This window comes from Bidens hawaiensis, unplaced genomic scaffold (assembly GCF_021521415.1).
Source record: "Bidens hawaiensis isolate Kalapana, Puna unplaced genomic scaffold, B.hawaiensis_p1.1 tig00023984_1, whole genome shotgun sequence".
In the NCBI taxonomy this organism is placed as follows: Eukaryota; Viridiplantae; Streptophyta; class Magnoliopsida; order Asterales; family Asteraceae; genus Bidens; species Bidens hawaiensis.
The window spans coordinates 38,487-61,794 of NW_027493768.1; the positions used below are offsets into that span (position 1 = coordinate 38,487).

General features: G+C 41.2%; 1 protein-coding gene across 3 annotated transcripts; it reads left to right on the plus strand.

The window, feature by feature from the left end:
- The first annotated feature begins 13,185 nt into the window (after positions 1-13,185).
- LOC143568374 (uncharacterized) lies at positions 13,186-16,377 on the plus strand. 3 transcript variants are annotated; one of them, XM_077054547.1, is made up of 6 exons: positions 13,186-13,384; positions 13,461-13,516; positions 14,021-14,075; positions 14,303-14,383; positions 14,482-14,738; positions 16,114-16,377. In XM_077054547.1, exons 1-5 carry the CDS (start codon positions 13,222-13,224, stop codon positions 14,727-14,729), a joined length of 603 nt encoding a protein of 200 aa, XP_076910662.1. In that variant the 5' UTR covers positions 13,186-13,221; the 3' UTR covers positions 14,730-14,738; positions 16,114-16,377. The 3 variants fall into 3 exon arrangements, with proteins under 3 accessions (XP_076910662.1, XP_076910663.1, XP_076910661.1); XM_077054548.1 differs by having other exon boundaries at positions 14,482-14,729; XM_077054546.1 differs by lacking the exon at positions 16,114-16,377 and having other exon boundaries at positions 14,482-15,160.
- The last annotated feature ends 6,931 nt before the right edge of the window (positions 16,378-23,308 follow it).

The window sequence follows — 23,308 nt, forward strand, 5'->3', positions numbered from 1 at the left end:
ATACGGGAAGATCTTCTGTACTGTACCTGACGAGGTATGGGCAAAAGATCTGACTAAAGATACGACAGCTTATTGACAACAGTATGGCGAGCAGCATGCTCCTGCACTGTATGTCACTATTAGCCGCTGCCTACTCACCAACTCCTGTCATACCACGTGCGTAGCCGGCAGTTGGTGGAAAAGGAATAGTACACAGCAGGCCTGGTCACTATCAGCCGCTGCCTACCCACCAACTACCAGCAGGGCACGTGCGTAGGCCACTGTTGGTGGAACAGGAACACTGTTGCAGCCGGCCACACCTCCTTGGAAACCTACCTTCGGCTATAAATACCACAAATGGTATGACCATCTCATCTTATCTTGTATCATCATATTATACCTGATATCTGCTCTAGCAATCTCTTAATATACATTTATATTTAAAGAGCAATCTAGTCTGATTCTCACGCCGGAGGGTGGTCACAAGGAGGAACCCCCCCTTTCTCAGTGACAAGCTCACGGTGTCTGTTTTGCAGGTTATCAGAAGAACCATCTTCTCTGGGTCCAACCCTCGTGGGAAACATCTATCTAACCCCCAGGTTATCCGTAATCTGCCCGGGGTCCGGTTAGTGTTTCTTCATTGGCGCCATCCGTGGGTAAAGCTAGAACATTTTTCTACAGTTTTTTCAAACTTCTAAGATGGTTAAAGAAACTCCGGTAACCACAACCCCAGCTAATGGGGGGAATACCGGCAACACAGTTTTTACAAACACTACCCCGGCTACCCAAGTAAATTTTACGAACACTACCCCAGTTACTCAAGCTGGGGCAAGTGCAGTAAATGATCGCCTACTGGGATTCACTGATACCCAGTTAGAGAAACGAAGACTCCCCCGCCAAACTCTCGATGAAGTTAAGGCATGGGCGGAGGCACTTCAAAAGGAATTCCAAGCCGAGTTGGACGAACGCTTGCGTTCCGTCCAACAGGCCGACGAATTCGATGAATACTTGGACAATGACTCGGAGGAATCCGACTCCGACGCGAACCCTCGTCATAGGGCAAAAGGGAAGCGTAAGGAAACGGACCCCCAACCGAGAAGGCATTTTGGACAAGCCTTCAAACCAAAAAGCGCAAGTGGAAGTTCACGAGACTTCTCCAAAACGTTCAGAACAAACGTTGCAAATGCGGGAACGTCCAAATTTGCAAGGGACATTGCGGAAGCAATCGCCCCAAAAAGTGCCAAACAAATGACCAGCATAGGCACATATGATGGTATATCTGACCCAGATGATCATCTGAACATATTCATAGCGGGGGCAACCGTCAGTAGTTGGACGGAACCTACGTGGTGCTACATGTTCCAAATGACGCTTGTGGGGTCTGCTAGAGCGTGGTTCGATCGTCTATCGGTCAACCACATCTACGACTAGGCAGACTTCCAACAGAAGTTTAGCCAACACTTCAGCCAGCAAAGAAAGTATACCGAGGAGCAATGGACAATCCTCAAATGCATTCGAGAGGAAGATGAATCTTTGCTAGACTTCATCACTCGCTTCAACTCGAAGAAGCTAAGCCTGGGTAATATTAGCGAAGATCTTGTTCGTGCTGCTTTTATTCAGGGCGCGAACGACCCAGAGCTCATCCGCACCTTAACGGGTAAAGATGGCATGCCATCCACATGGGATGCCATCATGACAGCAGCTAAACGCTTTGCGGAAACGGAGAAGCAACTGGGTAGAGATCTCCCTCAGAGCACAAACCTCTACACCCAGAAAACAAGGGAAGACAACGTCCTTACCGCCCGATTAAACAAAAAGCGAAAGCTAGGCATTTGGCAGTCAAGGGTAAACTTTGTCACCTCATCCGGCTTGCAACATCGGTTAAGCGGAAGGGATAACGTACGGTCGAACCAGAACTCCAGATGGACGCCGCTCACCAAAAGCGTCACCGAGATATTCGCCACTGAGGAGCTCCCATGGCCAAAGCCTCCAATAATCCGACATCGTCACAATGCTGATCGGAGCAAATACTGTGACTTTCACAGGACAAAAGGCCACAACACCGAAGAATGCATAGACGTAAAAGACATGGTCGAAGCATTTGTCAGAGATGGGACGCTCGCGCACCTCGTGGCGCATTGAACGCTGAGCAGGTTGATGCGTGTAGAACCCCAGCTGGGGGAAACACGAATAAAAATTCCAGCTTCAATGTGGAGACTACATGCTGCGTAAAGAACGAGATCCCGAACCAGGTGCGTATCGGCTCGATGGCACTCCCATCCCAACAACATGGAAAGGAGCTCATTTACACAGTTTGCATGTAAATCAATTCCAAATTTGTAAAGAAAAGGCCAAGAGCCACTTCTAATGGAAATGATTCTCCTTAAAACATCGATGCTGATGATTTTACATTTATACTTTTATGAACTATCAACACGGATATGCCGGTCTTCACCGCATAATTACGTGAAAAGTCGTTGCATGGGGAAGGCAGCAAAACCCGCATAAACCCAAAAAACGGCAAACCTTCACGCAGGTCAGTTGACGGGGAAAAGTTCAGTCATCCCACTAAATGAAAGTGCCGGTCTATCCGCATGAATCATGAGAGGAAACTGAACACTAACCTATCAACAACCAAGCGTCGAACGGTTAATTTATTCAACACGGATATGCCGGTTTTCACCGCATAATTACGTGAAAAGTCGTTGCATGGGGAAGGCGGCAAAACCCGCATAAACCCAAAAAACGGCAAACCTTCACGCAGGTCAGTTGACGGGGAAAAGTTCAGTCATCCCACTAAATGAAAGTGCCGGTCTATCCGCATGAATCATGAGAGGAAACTGAACACTAACCTATCAACAACCAAGCGTCGAACGGTTAATTTATTCAACACGGATATGCCGGTTTTCACCGCATAATTACGTGAAAAGTCGTTGCATGGGGAAGGCGGCAAAACCCGCATAAACCCAAAAAACGGCAAACCTTCACGCAGGTCAGTCGAAGGGGAAAAGTTCAGTCATCCCATTAAATGAAAGTGCCGGTCTATCCGCATGAATCATGAGGAAAATGAACACTAACCTATTGACAACCGCGCGTCGAACGGTTATTCAAGAAAATTTCTAACAAAAGGATGAAGAAAACCTACACGCAGGTCAGATATAGGTAAAGTTTAGCCATCCTACTAAGTGCAAGTGACGGTCCTACCCGCACAATCACGAAAGAGGAAGCGAAACTTCACACCTATTATCTGCCACGTTCAAATGTTAACTTATCCTAAAGGATGAGAAAAACCTACACGCAGGCCAGATATAGGTAAAGTTTAGCCATCCTACTAAGTGCAAGTGACGGTCCTACCCGCACAATCACGAAAGAGGAAGCAAAACTTCACACCTATTATCTACCACGTTCAAAGGTTAACTTATCCTCAGAAAAGGATGAGGAAAACCTACACGCAGGTCAGATATGGGTAAAGTTTAGCTATCCTACTAAGTGCAAGTGACGGTCCTACCCGCACAATCACGAAAGAGGAAGCAAAACTTCACACCTATTATCTACCACGTTCAAAGGTTAACTTATCCTCAGAAAAGGATGAGGAAAACCTACACGCAGGTCAGATATGGGTAAAGTTTAGCCATCCTACTAAGTGCAAGTGACGGTCCTACCCGCACAATCACGAAAGAGAAAGCAAAACTTCAACCTATTATCTACCACGATCAAAGGTTAACTTATTCTACACTTGGAAAATTGCTAATTTAAACTAAAGTATGCAAGTCATATAACGTTTACAAAGCAAGGAATCCAATAAAAGAAACAGTCTTACCCGCGCAAAGATTTATATTTCATAAATATTCATTACAAGAATGGCCGGGTAACTACCCGCCTACAAGAAAATAAATCTATACAAGCTAAATCTATCCTAGCAGTGGGAAGGGATCTTCAGGATCAGGCTTCAGGGCCACTTCCACTTGGACCAGCCCCATCAGTAGAGCGTGGCAGTTCAAGGAAAGCTTTGAGTATAGCTAGCCCATCATCAGCAGCAGCGACTTCGTTCACCTTCTCCACCACCGGATGCGGGAAGGCAGCATACTGGTTCACTGCTTGGTCGTAAACAGCTTCAGTATCAACATTATACAAAGGGAAGTTGGAAGGCGGGATGCCTTTCTCAACGAACCCTAGACCAAGCAGGAAGCCGACCTTTTCCCCATCTTCGTGAGAAGCGTTGAGAGCTGCGCTCATAGCATCGTCGTAAGATGTCTCTGAGAAGACCCGATGCACAACCTACAAAAGAAAAAATAAAAGTGTCAAAAACCTTTTCTATTTACACAGAAAAGCGTAAAGACATGAAAACATACCTGAGACAACGCTTCTCGAAGAAGCCATTCCTTGGCAACCAGAGCTTCTTGGAGGCCAGCTTGAGCTTCGTTACGGGCACGTTCGGCTTCACTCTTGTTAAGGTTGGCAAGCAACACTTCTTTAGCCGCAGCCTCTTCGACGCCCTTTAGCTTCCGCTCGGTATGGTCAAGCACCCCCCTCTGGTCCAAGATCTCCTGGAGCTTTTTGGCGTCTTCCATCGCCAAGGCATCATGAGCCTGCTGGAGAGCCTCTAATTTGGCTTTAAGTTCTTCATTCTCCACGCGCAGAGGCTCAGCAACAGCTTCAGCCTTGGTGGCCCTCTCGGTTGCGTTCCTCGCAGTTTCCTTAGCCAGTCGAAGCTGTTCATTAACAGCTTGGGCAGCCTTGGAACGGGCCCCGAGTCGAGCCTGAACTTCAACCTCGAGGGCCTTGAAGGCCTTCTCCTTCTCCGCAGCCACTGCGGCAAGTTTTTGGTTCTCCTCCCGGATAGCCCGCGCCTGAGCTACTTCCTTAAGGCGAGCTGCTTTTAACTTGTCGTTTTCACGACAAAGCAGCTCGACGCGCGGCTGCATCCGGGCCAGGAGAACCCGAAGCTCATTGGTTAGCCTACCCTCCTGGTAGCTAGCCATGGCTTCCCCCAACGCACCACTGGGAGCAGCGTGACGAGCCCATTCCACGCACTCCACAGGGGTGCGAAGGGTTGTTCCTCGGCGAATGTTCCATCGTGGAACATACACTTCATTGGAATCCGACACTGCAAAAAACATAAAGCAGTTAGGAAAAGATGATAAAAAATATATATATAAAAGGGCCAAAGGAACCCTACGCACCTGTAGGGTCAATAACAGGCCGATAGCCGCCGAACCCATCACCTGAACCCAAAGGAAATCCATCCAAGAGGTCAGGCAGATGGGAAGGTGGCAAAGATTGGCGAGAAGCCCCATGCGTACCTGATGGACCGGCCGTCGTTGCCGATGGCGGGGGCATGGTAGCAGCCGCCGCGGTGGCCGCCGCGGAATCCGCAGCAATAGTAACCGCCGGCTCAGTGAAGGATGCTGTAAAAATCGCACTCACAGCCGGCGGTGACGTCATCTCAGCTGGAACAGTCGGCTCAAAGGAGTGAGCAACTGAACCAGCGGAAGCAGGCGCAGGCGCCTGGGTCGACGCCTCAGGTAGGCTGACCAAGCCTACCGTCATTGGCGGGGAGGTACTCCTCTGCGCTCCACCCTGGAATGCGTCAACATCCACACCTGCGTAAAGAAGATAAGTGTTAACGACAAACTATGAAGCTAAAGATAAAGGAAATTTGTACTTACGGGTTTTCTTGAGCCTGAAGGTACGGAGAGGCGGGGACGAACCCGATGGAGCCGGCCTCTTTGCGCCGGTCACCGTCGTCTTCTTGGGCTCTCCGGAGGTGACAGTCGCAACCTCCGGAGCAGTGGTCTTATCACCACCGGGATTCCCCGCCACCTCTTCGCTCTCGGTCTCCGAATCAGACCGAGGCGCTTGATCGGCAGTGGAGGCCTTCTCCTTCCCCTTCCCGCCGGCAGCCTTCTTCTTCCGCACCAACGGAGGACCATCTGCGGATTCCTCATCAGAGCATACGATTAAAGGAATTACAGCAGAGGTTTCAACATTGAGGGGTCGAGGGTTGAAGAGCGCCTTACCTGGCCGCCTGGCGCTCAGGATCTCATGGCCTTGCGGATAGACCTCCACGAACCGATCCGCAGTTTGTTCAAGGATGGGCAACTCGTTCTCGTCTAGAGCGCGAGTACCCATCCGTGCGGGACCGTCAGCCTCCCGCGGGTTAAGGAGCGACTCCAGGTTGTTCCCCTCTGAAATAAACAGGAAAAAAGTTAGAAGAAAATCAAAATCAATAAAAAGAAACAAAGCATATCGTAAGGAACAGAGTTCGAACCGTATTCGAGGACGATTGGGATCTTTTGCGCATCCGCCGCCTTCCACACCCGGCTCATCCCCAACATGACCATCCCGGACTCCGCAAACCGGTAAACCGGAGATTGGACCCGAGATATCTTCGAGAACCATTCCGCCTCCTGGTAGTTGGAGGCGTGAAGGCTTGGGAGAGCTTGCCCATTCTTGAACTTCATGGCAAGGGGGATGGCGCGAGCGGAGATAAAAAAGAACTCTCGCTTCCACGCGCGAAGACTGCGCTCGGTCGCGCAAATCTTCAAACCCTTGATTCGGGTTGTCAGGGTATACCACCCCTGGATGCACCTCCAAGTATAGAAGGTCATCAGCCGGTCAACATAGGGCTCAACGCCCAAAATCCGGCACACCCACTCGAAGTGGCGAATCTTGGCAATCGCCATGGGGTGCAACTCGGTCAAATGAACACCGTGCCTCTCAAGACACGGTAAACAAACTTTGTCAATGGGAATCTAAGATTCCCATAAACAAAGAATGCTGCATAAACCCCGATCTTGCCTCTGGGGGCATCGTACACAGTATGATGGGGTTCAGGAAACTCAGGCTCGAGAGACTCGAGCATGAACTTCCTGACGACATACCGGTACAGATCGCCAGGCAGAGCACACTGGCACTCGCCAGCAGTACTCTTGTCATCGGCTGTGGATTCAACATCACGAGACGACATCTTGTGAAGGAAAGAAGAAAACGATTTCGGGAGAATGCTTGCCTGAAAAGGGGAGTATTCGCCGGAAATCGCTTAAGAGATGAAGAGAAGAGTGAAAGTGTGGATTACAAAGAACCCTCTCCCCCTTTATATACTAATCGCAATTAATGCGATGAAATTAATGCGGAGGAGAGAGAAATCGAAGGTGCAATGAAACTATGACACGTGGCAAAAAGCAAGCTGGCAACAGCTGTTGACAGGACGCGTACCATTAATTTCGCGGCCACGCGCCCGATAAATCGCGCCCACGCGCCTGAAAAAGCGTCTGGAATGACCATGTACTGTCACGTCACCATAACTTCCTGCTCGTCCTGACACAGTCAGAAGAAACCGTCGCACGACGTTTCAGATGTTTGGACTGTTCTTATCCTTTCACCAACCTTTCGAATTTCAAAATTCAAAATTCAAAAAGATTAAAAAGTAAGCGGGAAAATACCCCTTACCTTGGCAACCAAGTAACCGTAAGACGGATGCGGGTACAGTGTAAAGGCAAAACCCTTCACATACCTAGCACCCGCAGGGAATTGAAGCCAAGTAAACCTTGGCAAACAAGTAACCGTAAGACGGATGCGGGTACGGTGTTAAGGCAAAACCCTTCACATACCTAGCACCCGCAGGGAATTGAAGCCAAGTAAACCTTGGCAAACAAGTAACCGTAAGACGGATGCGGGTACAGTGTTAAGGCAAAACCCTTCACATACCTAGCACCCGCAGGGAATTGAAGCCAAGTAAACCTTGGCAAACAAGTAACCGTAAGACGGATGCGGGTACAGTGTAAAGGCAAAACCCTTCACATACCTAGCACCCGCAGGGAATTGAAGCCAAGTAAACCTTGGCAAACAAGTAACCGTAAGACGGATGCGGGTACGGTGTTAAGGCAAAACCCTTCACATACCTAGCACCCGCAGGGAATTGAAGCCAAGTAAACCTTGGCAAACAAGTAACCGTAAGACGGATGCGGGTACAGTGTTAAGGCAAAACCCTTCACATACCTAGCACCCGCAGGGAATTGAAGCCAAGTAAACCTTGGCAAACAAGTAACCGTAAGACGGATGCAGGTATAGTGTTAAGGCAAAACCCTTCACATACCTAGCACCCGCAGGGAATTGAAGCCAAGTATACCTCGGCAACCAAGTAACTATAAGACGGGTGCGGGTACAGTGTAAAGGCAAAACCCTTCACATACCTAGCACCCGCAGGGAATTGACGCCAAGAATACCTTGGAAGTAAAGTAACCGTAAGACGAGCGCTGGTACAGTGTTAAGGCAAAACCCTTCACATACCTAACGCTCCGCTGGGAATTGAAACCAAGAAGGATCTTCTGGGCAATGCTTGCGGAAACGGAAATAACATCCCCGCATAGCGGGAACGTCGAGAACTACGTTGTTTGAAGCTCCCGGATGGAATTGGTGGTTTTAACATAATTGATCACTATGTTCAAAACTACCAAAACCTCACGGAGAATCCACACAAGTGGGACTCAACGCTCCTGACTTGCGAGGAGGTTACAGACCTACCCGCATCATACCCAAAGACCAAGCAGGAAACTCGGGAATTTCTGCAAGTGACAAGGACTTCCGCGGGAAGAATCCCCATGGAAAACCTTAAAAAACCCTTTTCAAAACCCTTTGCTTAAGTCCAAAAGTTCACCTCACTTTATTAAACACGCATGAGAAGAACATTGGACTGGGGGGACTTGAAGAGGTAGGTCCCAGCAGAGCCCAGTTGGACCCGCAAGACTCACCTTGAACAGGGACGTCTGCGCAGAAACCAACTGGATCCGCAGGACCAACCATGCTCAGAGACGTGACGTCCTTACGCGCAGTACGCAAGCTGTTCCCGCAGGAAATGCCTCCCAATGGTGAAGGACTCCGCCTGTCCCCGCAGCCTCGGATACAAGCCATTAGGGAAGGCCACCCGCGCAGCAAGGCTACACGCACAAGGCACTTAGCTCTCGATCATTCAGTGTCACCTGAAGGAATGAGCAAAGCCGGGAACAATCCCGCACAAGGGCGGGAGGGGGAATACTCCCGCCCAAATAAGCCAGTCCGTACGATACGGGAAGATCTTCTGTACTGTACCTGACGAGGTATGGGCAAAAGATCTGACTAAAGATACGACAGCTTATTGACAACAGTATGGCGAGCAGCATGCTCCTGCACTGTATGTCACTATTAGCCGCTGCCTACTCACCAACTCCTGTCATACCACGTGCGTAGCCGGCAGTTGGTGGAAAAGGAATAGTACACAGCAGGCCTGGTCACTATCAGCCGCTGCCTACCCACCAACTACCAGCAGGGCACGTGCGTAGGCCACTGTTGGTGGAACAGGAACACTGTTGCAGCCGGCCACACCTCCTTGGAAACCTACCTTCGGCTATAAATACCACAAATGGTATGACCATCTCATCTTATCTTGTATCATCATATTATACCTGATATCTGCTCTAGCAATCTCTTAATATACATTTATATTTAAAGAGCAATCTAGTCTGATTCTCACGCCGGAGGGTGGTCACAAGGAGGAACCCCCCCCTTCTCAGTGACAAGCTCACGGTGTCTGTTTTGCAGGTTATCAGAAGAACCATCTTCTCTGGGTCCAACCCTCGTGGGAAACATCTATCTAACCCCCAGGTATCCGTAATCTGCCTGGGGTCCGGTTAGTGTTTCTTCAGGTTTTTTTTTAAAAGGGAACAAATTTTTGAAGTTAAATTGTTTTTAAACTAAGAGGATGATGAAGGCTTCAAATGTGAATCCACTGGTGGTGGGTGTCAAACGGGAAAGGATAGGGAGAAATTTTTGAATTAGATCGTTCTACTTTGAAATCATGGTGAATGTTATTCCCACCCTATCGAGATCGAGAAAGATGGCAAAAGGTGGCTTTGCTACCATGTCTCAACTTCTAAAATTTTAAAAATTTTAGCCTTCAATGACTACCTTTCTGAAAAATAGTTGATTTTCTATTTGTATATCAACCAAACCAATTCATTTTGAAACTCTCAAACAATTTTTATGCTTTTCTTGTCCACACTGTGTACATTTTTATACCAATCAAACAATTTTTACTTCCTATACAATTTTTTTAAAGAGGTGAATTGATATTGTTTATTTGATAAAGTTTAGGAAATTAGGGAAATTTAGGACGTTATCTTGTGTTTATGAGAAAAGAGAAAATGAGGGCAATAATTTGAGGATAATATCAAAGAGAGATAATTTAAAGAGGATACCTATCCCTCTAAGGCATTTGTAATGAGCTTACTCTCATGGCCACCTTAACCCAAATGGAGCGGGCATTGAACAGTGAACACTTGTTCTGGAGGTTTTGAGGCGTTTTTGGTTGGTGGGTGGGACGAATGACGAGGAATGAGGATGGCTATTTAATTAATTTCATGTCCAATGAAATGATTGCACCTCACAAACTTTATTTTAATTCATTTTATCTTTATTTGATTTCTATATGGTTACTTAAAACCACTACAATACACGTGGCTAGTTAAAACTAGTACACGATTCATTGATCGTGGTTAGTTAAAACTTAAAACCACTTCCACCTATATGGAAATGATGTGACATGGCGTTTTTCCATTTTTTTTTACTATTTATCAAGGTTGCAGAAGTCACTAGATGCTCTTAGATTGGTTAACTGTTGAGTTGGGAGTACTCATTTATGGTAATTTATAATAAACTTAATTTTTAGAAAATTATATATGTATGTATGTGTGTGTGTTAAATATCATAAATTTGTTAATATTCATATTAAAATATGTAAATATTAAAATAAATTAAAATGATACATATAGGTGGCTCCGAGTTGACCGATTCCAAGGTCGATGTTGACCAATCCAGCCCGATGTTGGCGATATCCAGTATTACTAAGTTCCATAAATAGCGTTTCGTAACCCCAGAAAGTTTAGAATACTAATTTTAAAGCTGAGTTAACTTCTAAAACACGACTTTTTAAGCATGCCCTAAACAAAAAATAGCCTAGCCCGTATTCATATTCAGAAGATTAATAATAGAGTTAATAGCTATTTTCGTCCTTGTGGTTTGCTACTTTCGCCACTTCAGTCCAAAGTTTGAAATTTTGTCAATTTAGTCCTTATAGTTTTAAATATTAGCTAATTACGTCCTCTTGTCTAACAGCATCCAACTGTGTCGTTAGTTTAAGGGGTATTTTTGTCTTTCTCTTGTTTATGTTTAGTTAACGGTCAGTTTCGTCCCTGTGGTTTGATACTTTTGCTACTTGAGTCCAAAGTTTGAAAATTTTTCAATTTTATGTTTAATTTATTCAGTTTTTTTTTTTTTTTTTGCTACTTTAGTCCATGATGGAATTTATTGGTAAAGTCAGGGTAATTCCCCAAAACTGAACTATACCGAAAAAACTAAAATCGTTTCTCTGATTAATGCATAATAGTTAGGGTTTGGAGATTAACATATCGTAGCAAACATCTGGGTCGAAATCAGCATCAGGAGGTCGAATATCCCGCATTTCCATGTTTGCTCAAGAAATCGATGCACTAAATCGCATGTGTGTTCTTCAAATCGTGGTATTGTTCTTGAAGTCGTCGAATTCACCCCTAGAATTTTAGTCGATATGAAGAATTCAAGAACAACACTACGATTTGAAGAACACACATGCGATCTAGTGTATCGATTTCTTGAGCAAACATGAAAATGCGGGATATTCGACCTCCTGATGTGATTTCGACCAAGATGTTTGCTATAATATGTTAATCTCTAAACCGTAACTATTATGCGTTAACCAAAGAAACAATTTTAGTTTTATCGGGATAGTACGGTTTTAGGGAATTACTTTGACCACTTTACCAATGAATTCCACCATGGGGGAAGTTTAGCAAATGTCTAGAAACTAAATACGAGGGGGGTATGATTATTGTTATTGACAGAGTAAACGTAAACTTGTTTTGGTCGATGCTCGATGGTTTTGGGCTTGGATTATGCTCTTAAGGGCTATAGACAAAAAAAAACTGAATAAATTAAACATAAAATTGGAAAATTTTAAAACTTTGGACTAAAGTAGCAAAAGTATCAAACCACAGGGACAAAACTAACCATTAACTAAACATAAACAGGAGAAAGACAAAAATACCCCTTAAACTAACGGCATAGTTGGATGCCGTTAGACGAGAGGACGTAATTGGCTAATGTTTAAAACTATAAGGACTAAATTGACAAAATTTCAAACTTTGGACTGAAGTGGCGAAAGTAGCAAACCACAGGGATGAAAATGGACATTAACTCTTAATAATAAGATATTTAATTCACTCAAGTTCAATCCCCACTCCCAACACTTTTGGATACATGACTGGGGTGATCTTCAATTCGATCCCGAGGGTGTTTGATTTTCACCACCGGTGGGTCTTCTGGCGGGTGGGTTTTCCTCAAAACTAGAGATAACTTGGGGGTGCTTAAGGGCTCTGTACGATTTGATTGGGCCAGTTAGCAGTAGCCTTTTGCCATTGAGTCACCCGTACATACCTAGGCTAGGGATGACAATGGGTCGGGTTTAGCCATTCCAAACCCATACCCGATTATGAAAGTTTGTCCCAAACCCGTCGGGTTTTAATCGGGTAATTACCCGTCGGTTTTGGGTTTACCCATCGGGTTTCCAATCGGGTTTTGTCAAAATACTCATTGGGTATACCCAGCCCAAAACCCATCAGGTTTCTATCAAATTTTGACAAAATATAACTAATCGATTACAAATAATGATTACCATAAAATAAAATGTCTCAAATAATTGCTATAACAAGTTTCAACAGATAATATATATTTAAAATATTTCAAGTATACTATATATAAACATAAAAAAAGTTATGTCGGGTACATCGGGTATATAATCAGGTAAATAGGTTAATGTTATCGGGTATATTGCAAATCCCAAACCCGTCCCAAACCCACGAAAAATTTCAAAACTAATCGCAAACCCGTCCCAAACCCTAACGGATCGAATATTACCCATCCCATTTATATCGGGTTTCGGGTTTCATTGGCATCCATAACGTAGGCATTCAAAAAAATATTTGATTAATTGTAGGCTAATGACATAATTAGAGACGTGACAAAAAAAAATACCTAGCTCCTCCTCCTCCTCCTCCTCCTCCTCATTGCTCCTGAATTTAGCGGCTACACTTTGTTTGTTGCTTTGGCAGCAGAAACCAAACCAGCAGCATGGCATCATCATCATCATCATCAGTAGTTCCAGAGTCAGTAATGGAATCGGTGAATAGAACCTCAGCCAACTTCAAAGAGTTTGAAACTCAGTTCGCCCAGTTGTTGCCCCTTTGCGACCAGGACACGCTCTCCGAATTGAACCCTGTCGAGCGTGCTCAAACCCTACTCTTACTCGCTAAGGCCACCACCACACTATTCGCATGTATTCTTCTTGTTACTAATCTACGAGGACTTCATTGTTTCTTTTATATTAATTAATTAATTAATTTGTTTTGAAGTGAGGCTGCGTTGCAATGGTGTTGATCCAGATGACCACCCTGTCAGATCCGAAATTGTACGCTTTCTTTTCATCCTTTTTAATTAGACAAACCGACCCGACCCGACCCGAGTCTTACGAGCCGAGTTCAGCTTGTTACGAGCTCTTTTTCTAAATCGGCTTCTGACTCGATTTTCAAGCTTGACTTCGGCTTGTTTATTATTTATATACATTTTTACTTTTATATATATCAAGAAAAATGAGCTCGGCTTAATTGTTATTTATTACTTACTTCTTTATATACATTTTTATTTTTTTTTATATATTTTGATAGAAAACTTATCGAGTCTAAGCTCGGCTATGCATAGTTGCATACTGAAATTAATGCTAATACATACAAGTTTAAAAGGGTTCAAACTTTAAAATACACTAGGCTTATTAAGGTTCAACAATCTTTCCATACAAGTAAGTCTCGAGAAATAAACGAGCTTTATTTGAGGCCCGGCCTCAATAAGTCTTGGCTCGTTTGCACCCGTAGTGTTTTTTTTTTTTTGGTTAATGTTGGAGTTGTTGGTAATGCAGGAGAGATTACAGCTGTACCAGGATAAGCTGGATAAGTGCATTAGTTTGAATAAAGGTAAGTTTATCCATCTGTGGGGGTGTTTGGATGCGCGTTTTGAAAGAGATTTAGCTTAACAAGGAATACTGACTATTTAAAATCATAATAAGCTGCCTGAGATAGTTCTTAAATTGGATAGTCAGTCTTAGGGGGTGTTTGAATTTGTATTTTAAAAGTGATATTTAAATTGGAATATCAATTTTAGGGAGTGTTTGGAAGCATGTCTTATGTTTCTTTATATGCAGAACCCTTGCGGCCATCAACTACCTTAAACTACCAAGCAGCAACACGGTTCATTGAGCATTCATTGCCCGATCTTACCCCTGGTAACTAACCTCTAACATCTGTTATCCTTAAACCATGCTTTGCACTTTTGTGACGTGTTTAATAGTTTTAACAAATTATAATTTGCATGATTTGACAGATCAAAGGAAGAACATGAGGGACATTAGTAGGCGTGAGGGGACAAATCGAGCGCGTGCAGAGGGAAATGCGAGTAAAAGAAGGAAGTATCTTTCATCTAATAAAACTTCTGTAAAGACGGCTGCGCAGGAGTTTTTAGAAAAAGCAACGCGTGAGCTTCTTGGCGAGGATAAAGGTTCTCTAAAGGGGCCTCTAAAGCCCCAAGATGATGGTGACGGCGATGATGATGATATGTCACCTGATTCTTAGGTATAATCAGTATGTTTACTCTCGTCTTCTTGCTTAGTACTTAACTAAATGATAACAACATTAAATGCAACTCATTGCTCAATAAGTTTACGATATTTGCTAGTGGTGGTAACATGGGCGAGTTGGGTAATCGGCCGAATCCGGTTTAAGGTTGAAAAATTGAAGTAGGTAATATATATCTATATATTTTCCGAATGGCAAATAAGTAATATCTAATATGTTTCAAAAGGAGCCAAGTTTGTTGTCTACATTTGAAAAATAATTGTAGTAGTAGCTATTAGCTAATGTATTAAATATGATTATAAAATTAAGGATGCAAATGACACAAGTTGCTCGTGAGCTACTCGGGATCGACTTGCTAAAAGCTCGAATTGATATTGGGTTAAGCGAGCTCGAGTCCAAGCCTAAGAATAAGCTCGTTTAATAATTGAGTCTGAGCTTCACTTATGAAGCTCAAATAGGCACACGAGCCTATTATTTATTTAAAATTTTGATATGGTAATTATGCATTTAAATAATAATAATTATTTATAAAATTTTGATAAAAGGAAAATTATAGTTATAAATATACAAAAACTATAATTTTAAACATAAAAAATGTTGTTATAATAATGTATCATTAAGCTAATAAAAAATAGACAAGCTGAGTTTGAAAAGCTACACACAAGCCGAGCTCAAGCTCTCGTAAGTTTAACAAGCTGGTCTCGAGCTTGGCTCTTTTATAAAATCTATCCAAATAATCAGATCAAATAGTATAAAATGTGTTTTAGTAAATTGAATTGCATGTTAAAACTTTTTTGAATAACACTATAAAATAGTATATAGTGTTTGGTGTCTGTTAACCTGTTTACTATATACTTTTTTAACGGAAGTTTTAAACTTGACCCGTATGACTTGTTTAAGTTAAAATCTAAAACTCAACCCATATTTAAATGACCAAAGGGCCAATTGGTCCCGCGGTAGCACCATGACTTTTCTTATGAAGATTGTGGGTTGACTGGGTGCAATTCTCACCTTGAGCAATTGAACCAGAGGTTTTTTCTAGTTGTGGGTTTCCTCCTAGGTGGGCGGGCTGGGTCACCACGTTTTGTTCTCCGGGCCCGCGATCCATTTGTCAGTGTCAGCTCGGGTGTCCGGGCCTTTGATGTTAAAAAAAAACACCCATGTATAAGTAAATGGGTTGAATTTTTATAAAAAAGCAATTCAGGTAAGAAACCTTACAATTGGATTCGATAAATAACTATAAAATAATTCATATATTATAAACCGTTGACTCTAAAAGTTAATTTATAACCCCTGGACTAATATCTTCCTAATTCTTATTGCTTCCATTTGCATACCTCTGTCTTGCAATTTTGTTTTATTTTTGTTTTGTTTTGTGCAGGGTGCCACTTTGCAGTACATATTCTGCATGCTTTGCTGAACACTCGTTTTGTTTTCTTTAGTAGGTTCATAATCACTTGTGAACGTGTATGTTATGACTCATGCAGCAGGATTTTGTGGTATAAAATGGCCAAATTGTTGTCAAATCTTTTATTTGTAAGCAGACTTTTTTCTGATATTATAAAAAAAGCATAAAAAAAGTAGTATCAGCATGCATCTGTATGACCATCTAGTTCTTGTTTGTCTGTGTTGTGATTCCTGGGTCGGGCTGGGTCATCGGTCAATCCCTGTTTTAAACTGTGGGCCGACCCTGTCCCGCAACACGGCAACAGTGTGCAGATGGGCCCAGTCTAGTGATTGATTGTCGATCTTTTTTGCTTTTGAGAAGCTGGGATTGTAAGTTTGATGGTCCACTTGTTTCTGTGGCTTGTTTTCTTTGTATTTTAAGTATGCGAATTCTGAATATGATTTTGCGTCTCTTTTCCTTGTATATTCTGCTTTATAACTTCATTTTCAAGTAAGAACAACATTAGGTTATTAGTGATAATTAGTTGACATATCAAGTTATGTATCCTTTTTAGTACTGGTTGGGTCGGGTTGACCTAATTAGGAAAGTAATAACCTAAGAAAAAAACAAAATAATTTTATAAAATTGTTCTTTCCTTAAGAAACAAGTTTATTTTTTGTGTTCAATAATAGAAGTAAGAGCATGCATGTTCCCAGATTTGTCTACTCATTACATTAGTGTTATGCTATAAAATGGCTGTACAGGACACCACAAGAATGTATGCTAGAATTAACAAAACACACTTATAATTTCAAACTAAAATTATATTTATTATTGTTAAATGCAAACTTGACAACAATAATGTTTTCTTATTTCGCATAAAATAACAACACGCCTTATTATTTATCTAAGTTCTAAATAAAGATAAAGTTGTTATAAAATCAGATATACAATATGGTAGTTATATTTGGTAGTTATGTTTGTTAGATATATAAATACATATATGATCCATGTAGTTGTTCTCTCTACTTCAATAATATCAAAATTTCTTTTCACGTTATCAGCACGATTTGATTTCTATACTGGACCATCTTCGTTCTTCAATCCGGGTACTACAAATCAAATACTTTATGTTTTTGCATCATGATAGAATACCCAAATTAGAATTTTGGGTGATGTATTTAGAATACCCCAAACTAAGGTTTTTGGTTAGTATATTTAGAATGCCTAAATTAGTCTGTCCAATTTTAAACCAAAAACCAAACACAAAAATCAAAAACATGATGAACAGATTTGTTGAAATCCAATACATAATTGTTGAAATCCAACACATAATTTAAACATAAACGGTTGTTGAAATCAAATCCATCGCTTGAATCAATGTTTTCAAGTATAACATCTACAACAACAAATTCTCCAACCAAACCTTCCGTAACTGCCACATTTCGCCTTCTTTTACTTCCTCCTCCACCGCCACCATCCCTCACATTTATATACCGCCCAATTCGGCGGCCCCAGATCCCGGCGACCTGACGGTTTTCCGGCGGTTATCATTCTCCGGAAAAATGACCAGCGTTTGTTTGGTTCTTGTATTTTGGTTGAGGGTTGAACCGAAAACCAAATACACAATTAGAAAAAAAATTAAAAATTTCCAATCTGGAATCAAAATCGAAATCAATCCAAGCCTGGTAGTTCTGTGGACGAAACATATGGCGGCGGTTGCAAACGACGTCTATCGGAGTTCTGAATTCTCTGGCCACCGACTACGACGACGGTTACAGACGAAAAATATGGCGGCGGTTGCAAACAGACGGGTGAATGAAGAAGTAATAGCATCGAGTGTAACATCTCGGATTTTTCGTACTCGTATTCGTTTACGTATAACCCGATTCGGGAACATTATTCGGATCTTTATTATTAATAAAAACAAACATTTATAAGCATTCCTTAATGTATTTTTCATTTTATATCCTTTATGTTTTAAAGTTGTTCATTTCTTGTTTAAACTCTAAAATAATAAAAAAAAATTAACTTTTTTACCAAAGCTGCCAAAACAACAAACTTCCCCCCTATGGCCGGAGCGCCGTGCGGCCAAGGGAGGCTAGGGCCGTCGCGCGGCGCCATGACCCCACTGTGCATATTCTTTTGTTTATTTTGTTTCCTAGTTTGTTTTTGGTACTAAATCGTTTTTTTTGGACCAGATTGCGTGGTTTAATCCTCAAGAAAACTAACTTAGACTAAGTACTTGTCCATATACATTATCCCTTCCTCAAGAACGAAATTTGGCTGCATATAATGTTGATTTGATTATTAAAACTTGATTCGGTTTCTTAAACGAGTAAACTAGCTAAATTTGGTTCGTTTTTGCTTATTCTATATAAACACATCATATTTCTTCTGCCACATTCTTCCCTAAACCCTAAAAATCATTCCCTTAACCGTCACCCACCTTACACCCTCGATTTCTCTTCCGTTTTTGCCATATTACTCAAGATACAAGTGCTCGTGTTTGACTTTCAAGCATTCTCAACCTTTGACTTCCATTTCTCATCCATTTAAGCATTATCCGGGTAAATTGTCTTCTGTAAAGTTATTCATTATCATTAACTTGTCAATAACCCTCAATTAATTTCTGAGTTTGAGGGGTATTGACAGGTCAATTTGACTAAAACCCGTTTAAGGGCATAATAGTCAACATCTTTGACTAATCGATTTCTCATGCTTCTGGTTGGAACCGGATTTTGGTCCAGAAGACCTTTATTTTTGTAACAAGATTTTAAGGTACTGACCAAACCCGTCTTCTGACTCGCTGTTCGGATTCTGGTCAGTGCCGACTCGCTTAAACGTTTAAATTAACATAACCGGAGTTCTAGACATCCGTTTGGAACGATTCCATTGGAAACGAGTTTGGTTTTACTCATATTTATTTATCTCAAAGCTTCAGGTTCATTTGACTTACTTTGTTTGACGCGTTAGAGGACGATTCATTTATTTATTAACCGTTCATTCTTATTCTTGTTTACCCACTTACGCAAGAAGGTGAGTTTTATCATTCCACTCTATTTTATTGTTTTCATAAGTTTTGGGGACATATGCGTACTAGTACTAATATCTAATTCATATTTTCATACTACATATCTACATAAAACTAGCAAACGAATGATTGTGTGTATTTTGATCAAATGTTATTTGTACTTGCTTATGTGCTTACATTCTATCATATTCAGAGAGGTCCATCAAAAGTCTAGCATGTCTGTATGATCATACGCCGCCTTAGTAACCAAAGCCCGATTCGCTTGGCGATGGTAAACTGACAAACACAGTTATACGCAGTCATAGTAACCATAGCCCATGTTCTTGAGGCATGGTTAATTGACACACTATTTGTTTATTGTTTGATTGTTTCTTACCGCATTTATTTCCTTTTACTTATTTGCGTATACTATTGTACTTGAAAATTGGTGATAATCTCACTCAATCTAGTGTTAACAAATACTATTATATTTTCTACGCATATGCAGGTTACCATTTGACTTGAAGTTTGACGTGAAGGACATCTAGAAAAGACTTAGGAAAAGCAATGAAGACTATTTATGATTCTATCATGTTTGGAATAATTTACTTGTTTGGATTATTTGTCATGTTTGGATAATTTGTGCACCTTTATTTGAAGTAATTAACTTAATAGATATTGCCATTTTATTTATGATAGTACATTTGAGCTATGAACAATCGGCTCACGCCCCGGAATTTCCCCCTTAGGTTGGGGTGTGGCAACGAGGTTTTCTTTGACTAATTGGTTAAACAATAAATCCAATAGAGAGAGAGAGAAAGAGAGAGCGCCATAGAGGCATTAAATATTAAATCCAATAAATTCGATAACTTACTATTATAGTTTCTATCAAATTAAAGCCAACCTAGATGGCGGGTATGGTTTTAAAATAGGAATAACTATCATTATGGTGACACATATTTTTCAATAATCTTATATTATGTGTAACTTAATTGGGCAAAATCCAAAATAAATATAAAATTTGAAAACATACAAACTACTATATGGGAACTTATACTTTTAAAGTTTTAATTATCAATAACCTAATATCATAATAAGTAACTAGAAGTTACTACTCAACTAAACATTGATGACAAAATAGGTCATTTATATAATGTAATGATGTGTTAAATTATCTACAATGCTAAATAATATGGATTTTCAAAATTATATATCACAACAATCCTTATAACATAACACAGTTAATAATATTTTTTCAATCTCTTCTTCATGAATAACCATTTTATAGTTTTGAACATGAAGTTCTAAATAATGAGAACCTGAAGTTCTTCCAGAATAAACGCATACTCACTGCATCATTTTTTTTCCTTGTAGATAAAATGTCGAATTTGTTAAAACTTGAGTTCGCCGCCCTTGATATATCGAGAAATAATTTTCTCCCATGGACTCTAGATACCAAAATTCATTTAACAGCAAATAATTGGGAGAGATAACTAAAGATAATAATCTGACTATCCTTCAAGAAAAAGTGAAGGCAATGATTTTCCTTTGTCATCATCTTCATGAAGATCTAAAAAGGGAATATCTGACTGTTGAAGACCCTCTTGAATTATGGAAAAACATTCAAGATCGTTTTGACCACTAGAAGTTGGTCTTGCTTCCTAAAGCCCGCTATGAGAGGCTCATCTAAGACTCCAAGATTTTAAAACCGTTAGTGAGTACAATTCTGCCTTGTTGAAGCATATCAACGCATGAAAGAACAAGGGAAAAAGGTTGAAACAAATCTTGTTGAGAATACACCAAATTTATCATCTCCTGCTACTACATCAGACAGTCATCTGGATGTATGTGATTTCATTGAAAATGTTCATGATGCTTAAATGTTATGTTATGTCTATACTTTAAAAGTGTAACCTATTACTTGATTTATTTTAAACTCTTGTAATGTATTATTTAACTTATGTGATGTTTTAAAATTGCTACTTTGTAATAAGTTTTAATTTGTTTTCTTTATTTTTATTTCCTTAGAAATATGTATGCCAGTCCCATAAGAGCTATAATTGGTGATGAATGTCTGATAGATAGCGGTAGCACTAACACTATTCTTAAACATACAAAATTTTTCTCAGAGTTGTCCCCAGCAGAGACACCTGTTAGTACTGTATCTGGTATTAGTAACCTTATTGAAGGCTATGGAGAGCCCACATACATTATCTTCGGGTACCCAACTAATTATAAATAATGCATTATATTCTAGTAAATTCAGAAGAAATTTACTTTGTTTCAAAGATATTCGGGAAAATGGTTACGATATAAAAACAATATCTATAAATAATATCGAGTATCCTCAAATTATCTCAAACAAATGTGGTAAAGAAACCATTATCGAACAATTACAAGCTTTATCCTCTGGCTTATATTGGTGCTAATATCAATTCTATAGAATCATATATGGTTAATAACCGAAAGTTATTATATAAATATACATTCAATATAAGGCATGACCGACTAGGTCACCCTGGTAGCATAATGATGAGTCATGAGACAAATAATCAAAAGTGCAAGCGGGCACCCTCTTAAAAACTTAAAAGTTTTGCTACCACAAGATTTATCATGTGTAGCATGCTCTCTGGGCAAACTTATTACTCGATCCTCACAAACTAAATTGATACAACAACCCCCTCATTTTTGGAAAGAATCCAAGGGGATATTTGCGGGCCTATTCATCGTGCAAGTGGGCCATTCCGCTATTTCTTAGTCTTAATTGACGCATCTTCAAGGTGGTCACATGTGAGTCTTTTAGCTACTCGAAATGTAGCATTTGCCCGACTTTTAGCTCAAATCATACAATTGAGAACTCATTTCCCGAAAACTCAAATTAAAAACATCCGGATGGATAATGCAGGAGAATTTACATCACAATCATTTAACGATTATTGTTTGTTGATTGGGATAAATGTTGAACATCCAGTGCCTCATGATCATACACAAAACAGTTTAGCTGAATCTTTGATTAAACGATTACAATTAATCGCTAGACCACTCCTGATGAGAAGCAAACTACCATATTTATTTTGGACTAAAGTTGTCAACTTTGAAAGTTGGGGGACTAAAAATATCCTCAAGATAAATCATGGAAAAATGAAATGAGAAACATTAAGTATTCTTATGTTAAGGAAATAAGAAAATTCCATCCCACATGGAAAGATGGAAGAAAAGGGAAGCATTCCCCATGGGTATAAATAAGGAATGGAATTTTCATCCCACATGGAAACAAACAAAGAAATGGAAGCTCTTTATAAGGAAGCAAGATTCCATAGAAATGTTTTAATGTGGCTAACCACTCTCCATAGTCCTAGCGGAGGGTGCGAAGCACCCGACGCGCACGCGCACGGACTCGGACTCGGGCGATGGTCGTAATGTGGCATTTTGATGGCGCATTTGGCACTTCGCACGCGCGCATCGCCAAGGGCCGCTTTAGTATTTTTGGAAAATGGAAGTATGACCAAGAAGTGGCAAGTTATCAAAGATGAAGGACCAAAAGTGAAAAATCTGATTCCATGACCTATCGCGCTACGCGGTGAGCCCAGGAACAACATCATCGCGCTACGCAATGCTCTTTTCCCCAGAAATAAGAAAAAGGGGGCGCGCGCTGCGTGATGACCAAGGGATAAGGGGCATCGCGCTATGCGATGACCCCATTAAGCAACCGGTGCCACGTGTCAATACGTGGCGGTATCTCAACATTGCGGTGTCGCCCTACGCGATGCCCTAAGCTAAGGGGCCATCGCGCTACGTGTAACGATTCCGACGAAACCAGGTATACCCTAACCGAAGGACGTTAGTTACGTCATATGTAATGTCGGGTGCATGAGTTACCATGGTAATTATACGAGAATACATGGTTCATTGTATTGATTGTACGTGAATATATAATTCACCGTATTGAATATGCGATCAAACGATCGATAGTTATTGAAACCCGAATGAATCGAGGGTTCAATTATAGACGAGATATATGATATTTAGTGATGTTACGAAGTATTAAAGCTTCGGGATAAGTGGATTAAAGCACAGAAAAAGGATTTCGATTTAATAGTACGTCGGTACGTTAAACGAAACCTTTAATACCAAACCGAGCAAGAGACGATCGATCAAGCCGAAAAAGATGCGTAA

Bases quoted from the DNA above. Each gene is read 5' to 3' on its own strand.
- LOC143568374 (XM_077054547.1), top strand. From the start codon at position 13,222: ATGGAATCGGTGAATAGAACCTCAGCCAACTTCAAAGAGTTTGAAACT. The intron at 13,385-13,460 runs GTATTCTTCTTG...TTTGTTTTGAAG, and splicing joins CACCACCACACTATTCGCAT to TGAGGCTGCGTTGCAATGGT. The intron at 13,517-14,020 runs GTACGCTTTCTT...TTGGTAATGCAG, and splicing joins ACCCTGTCAGATCCGAAATT to GAGAGATTACAGCTGTACCA.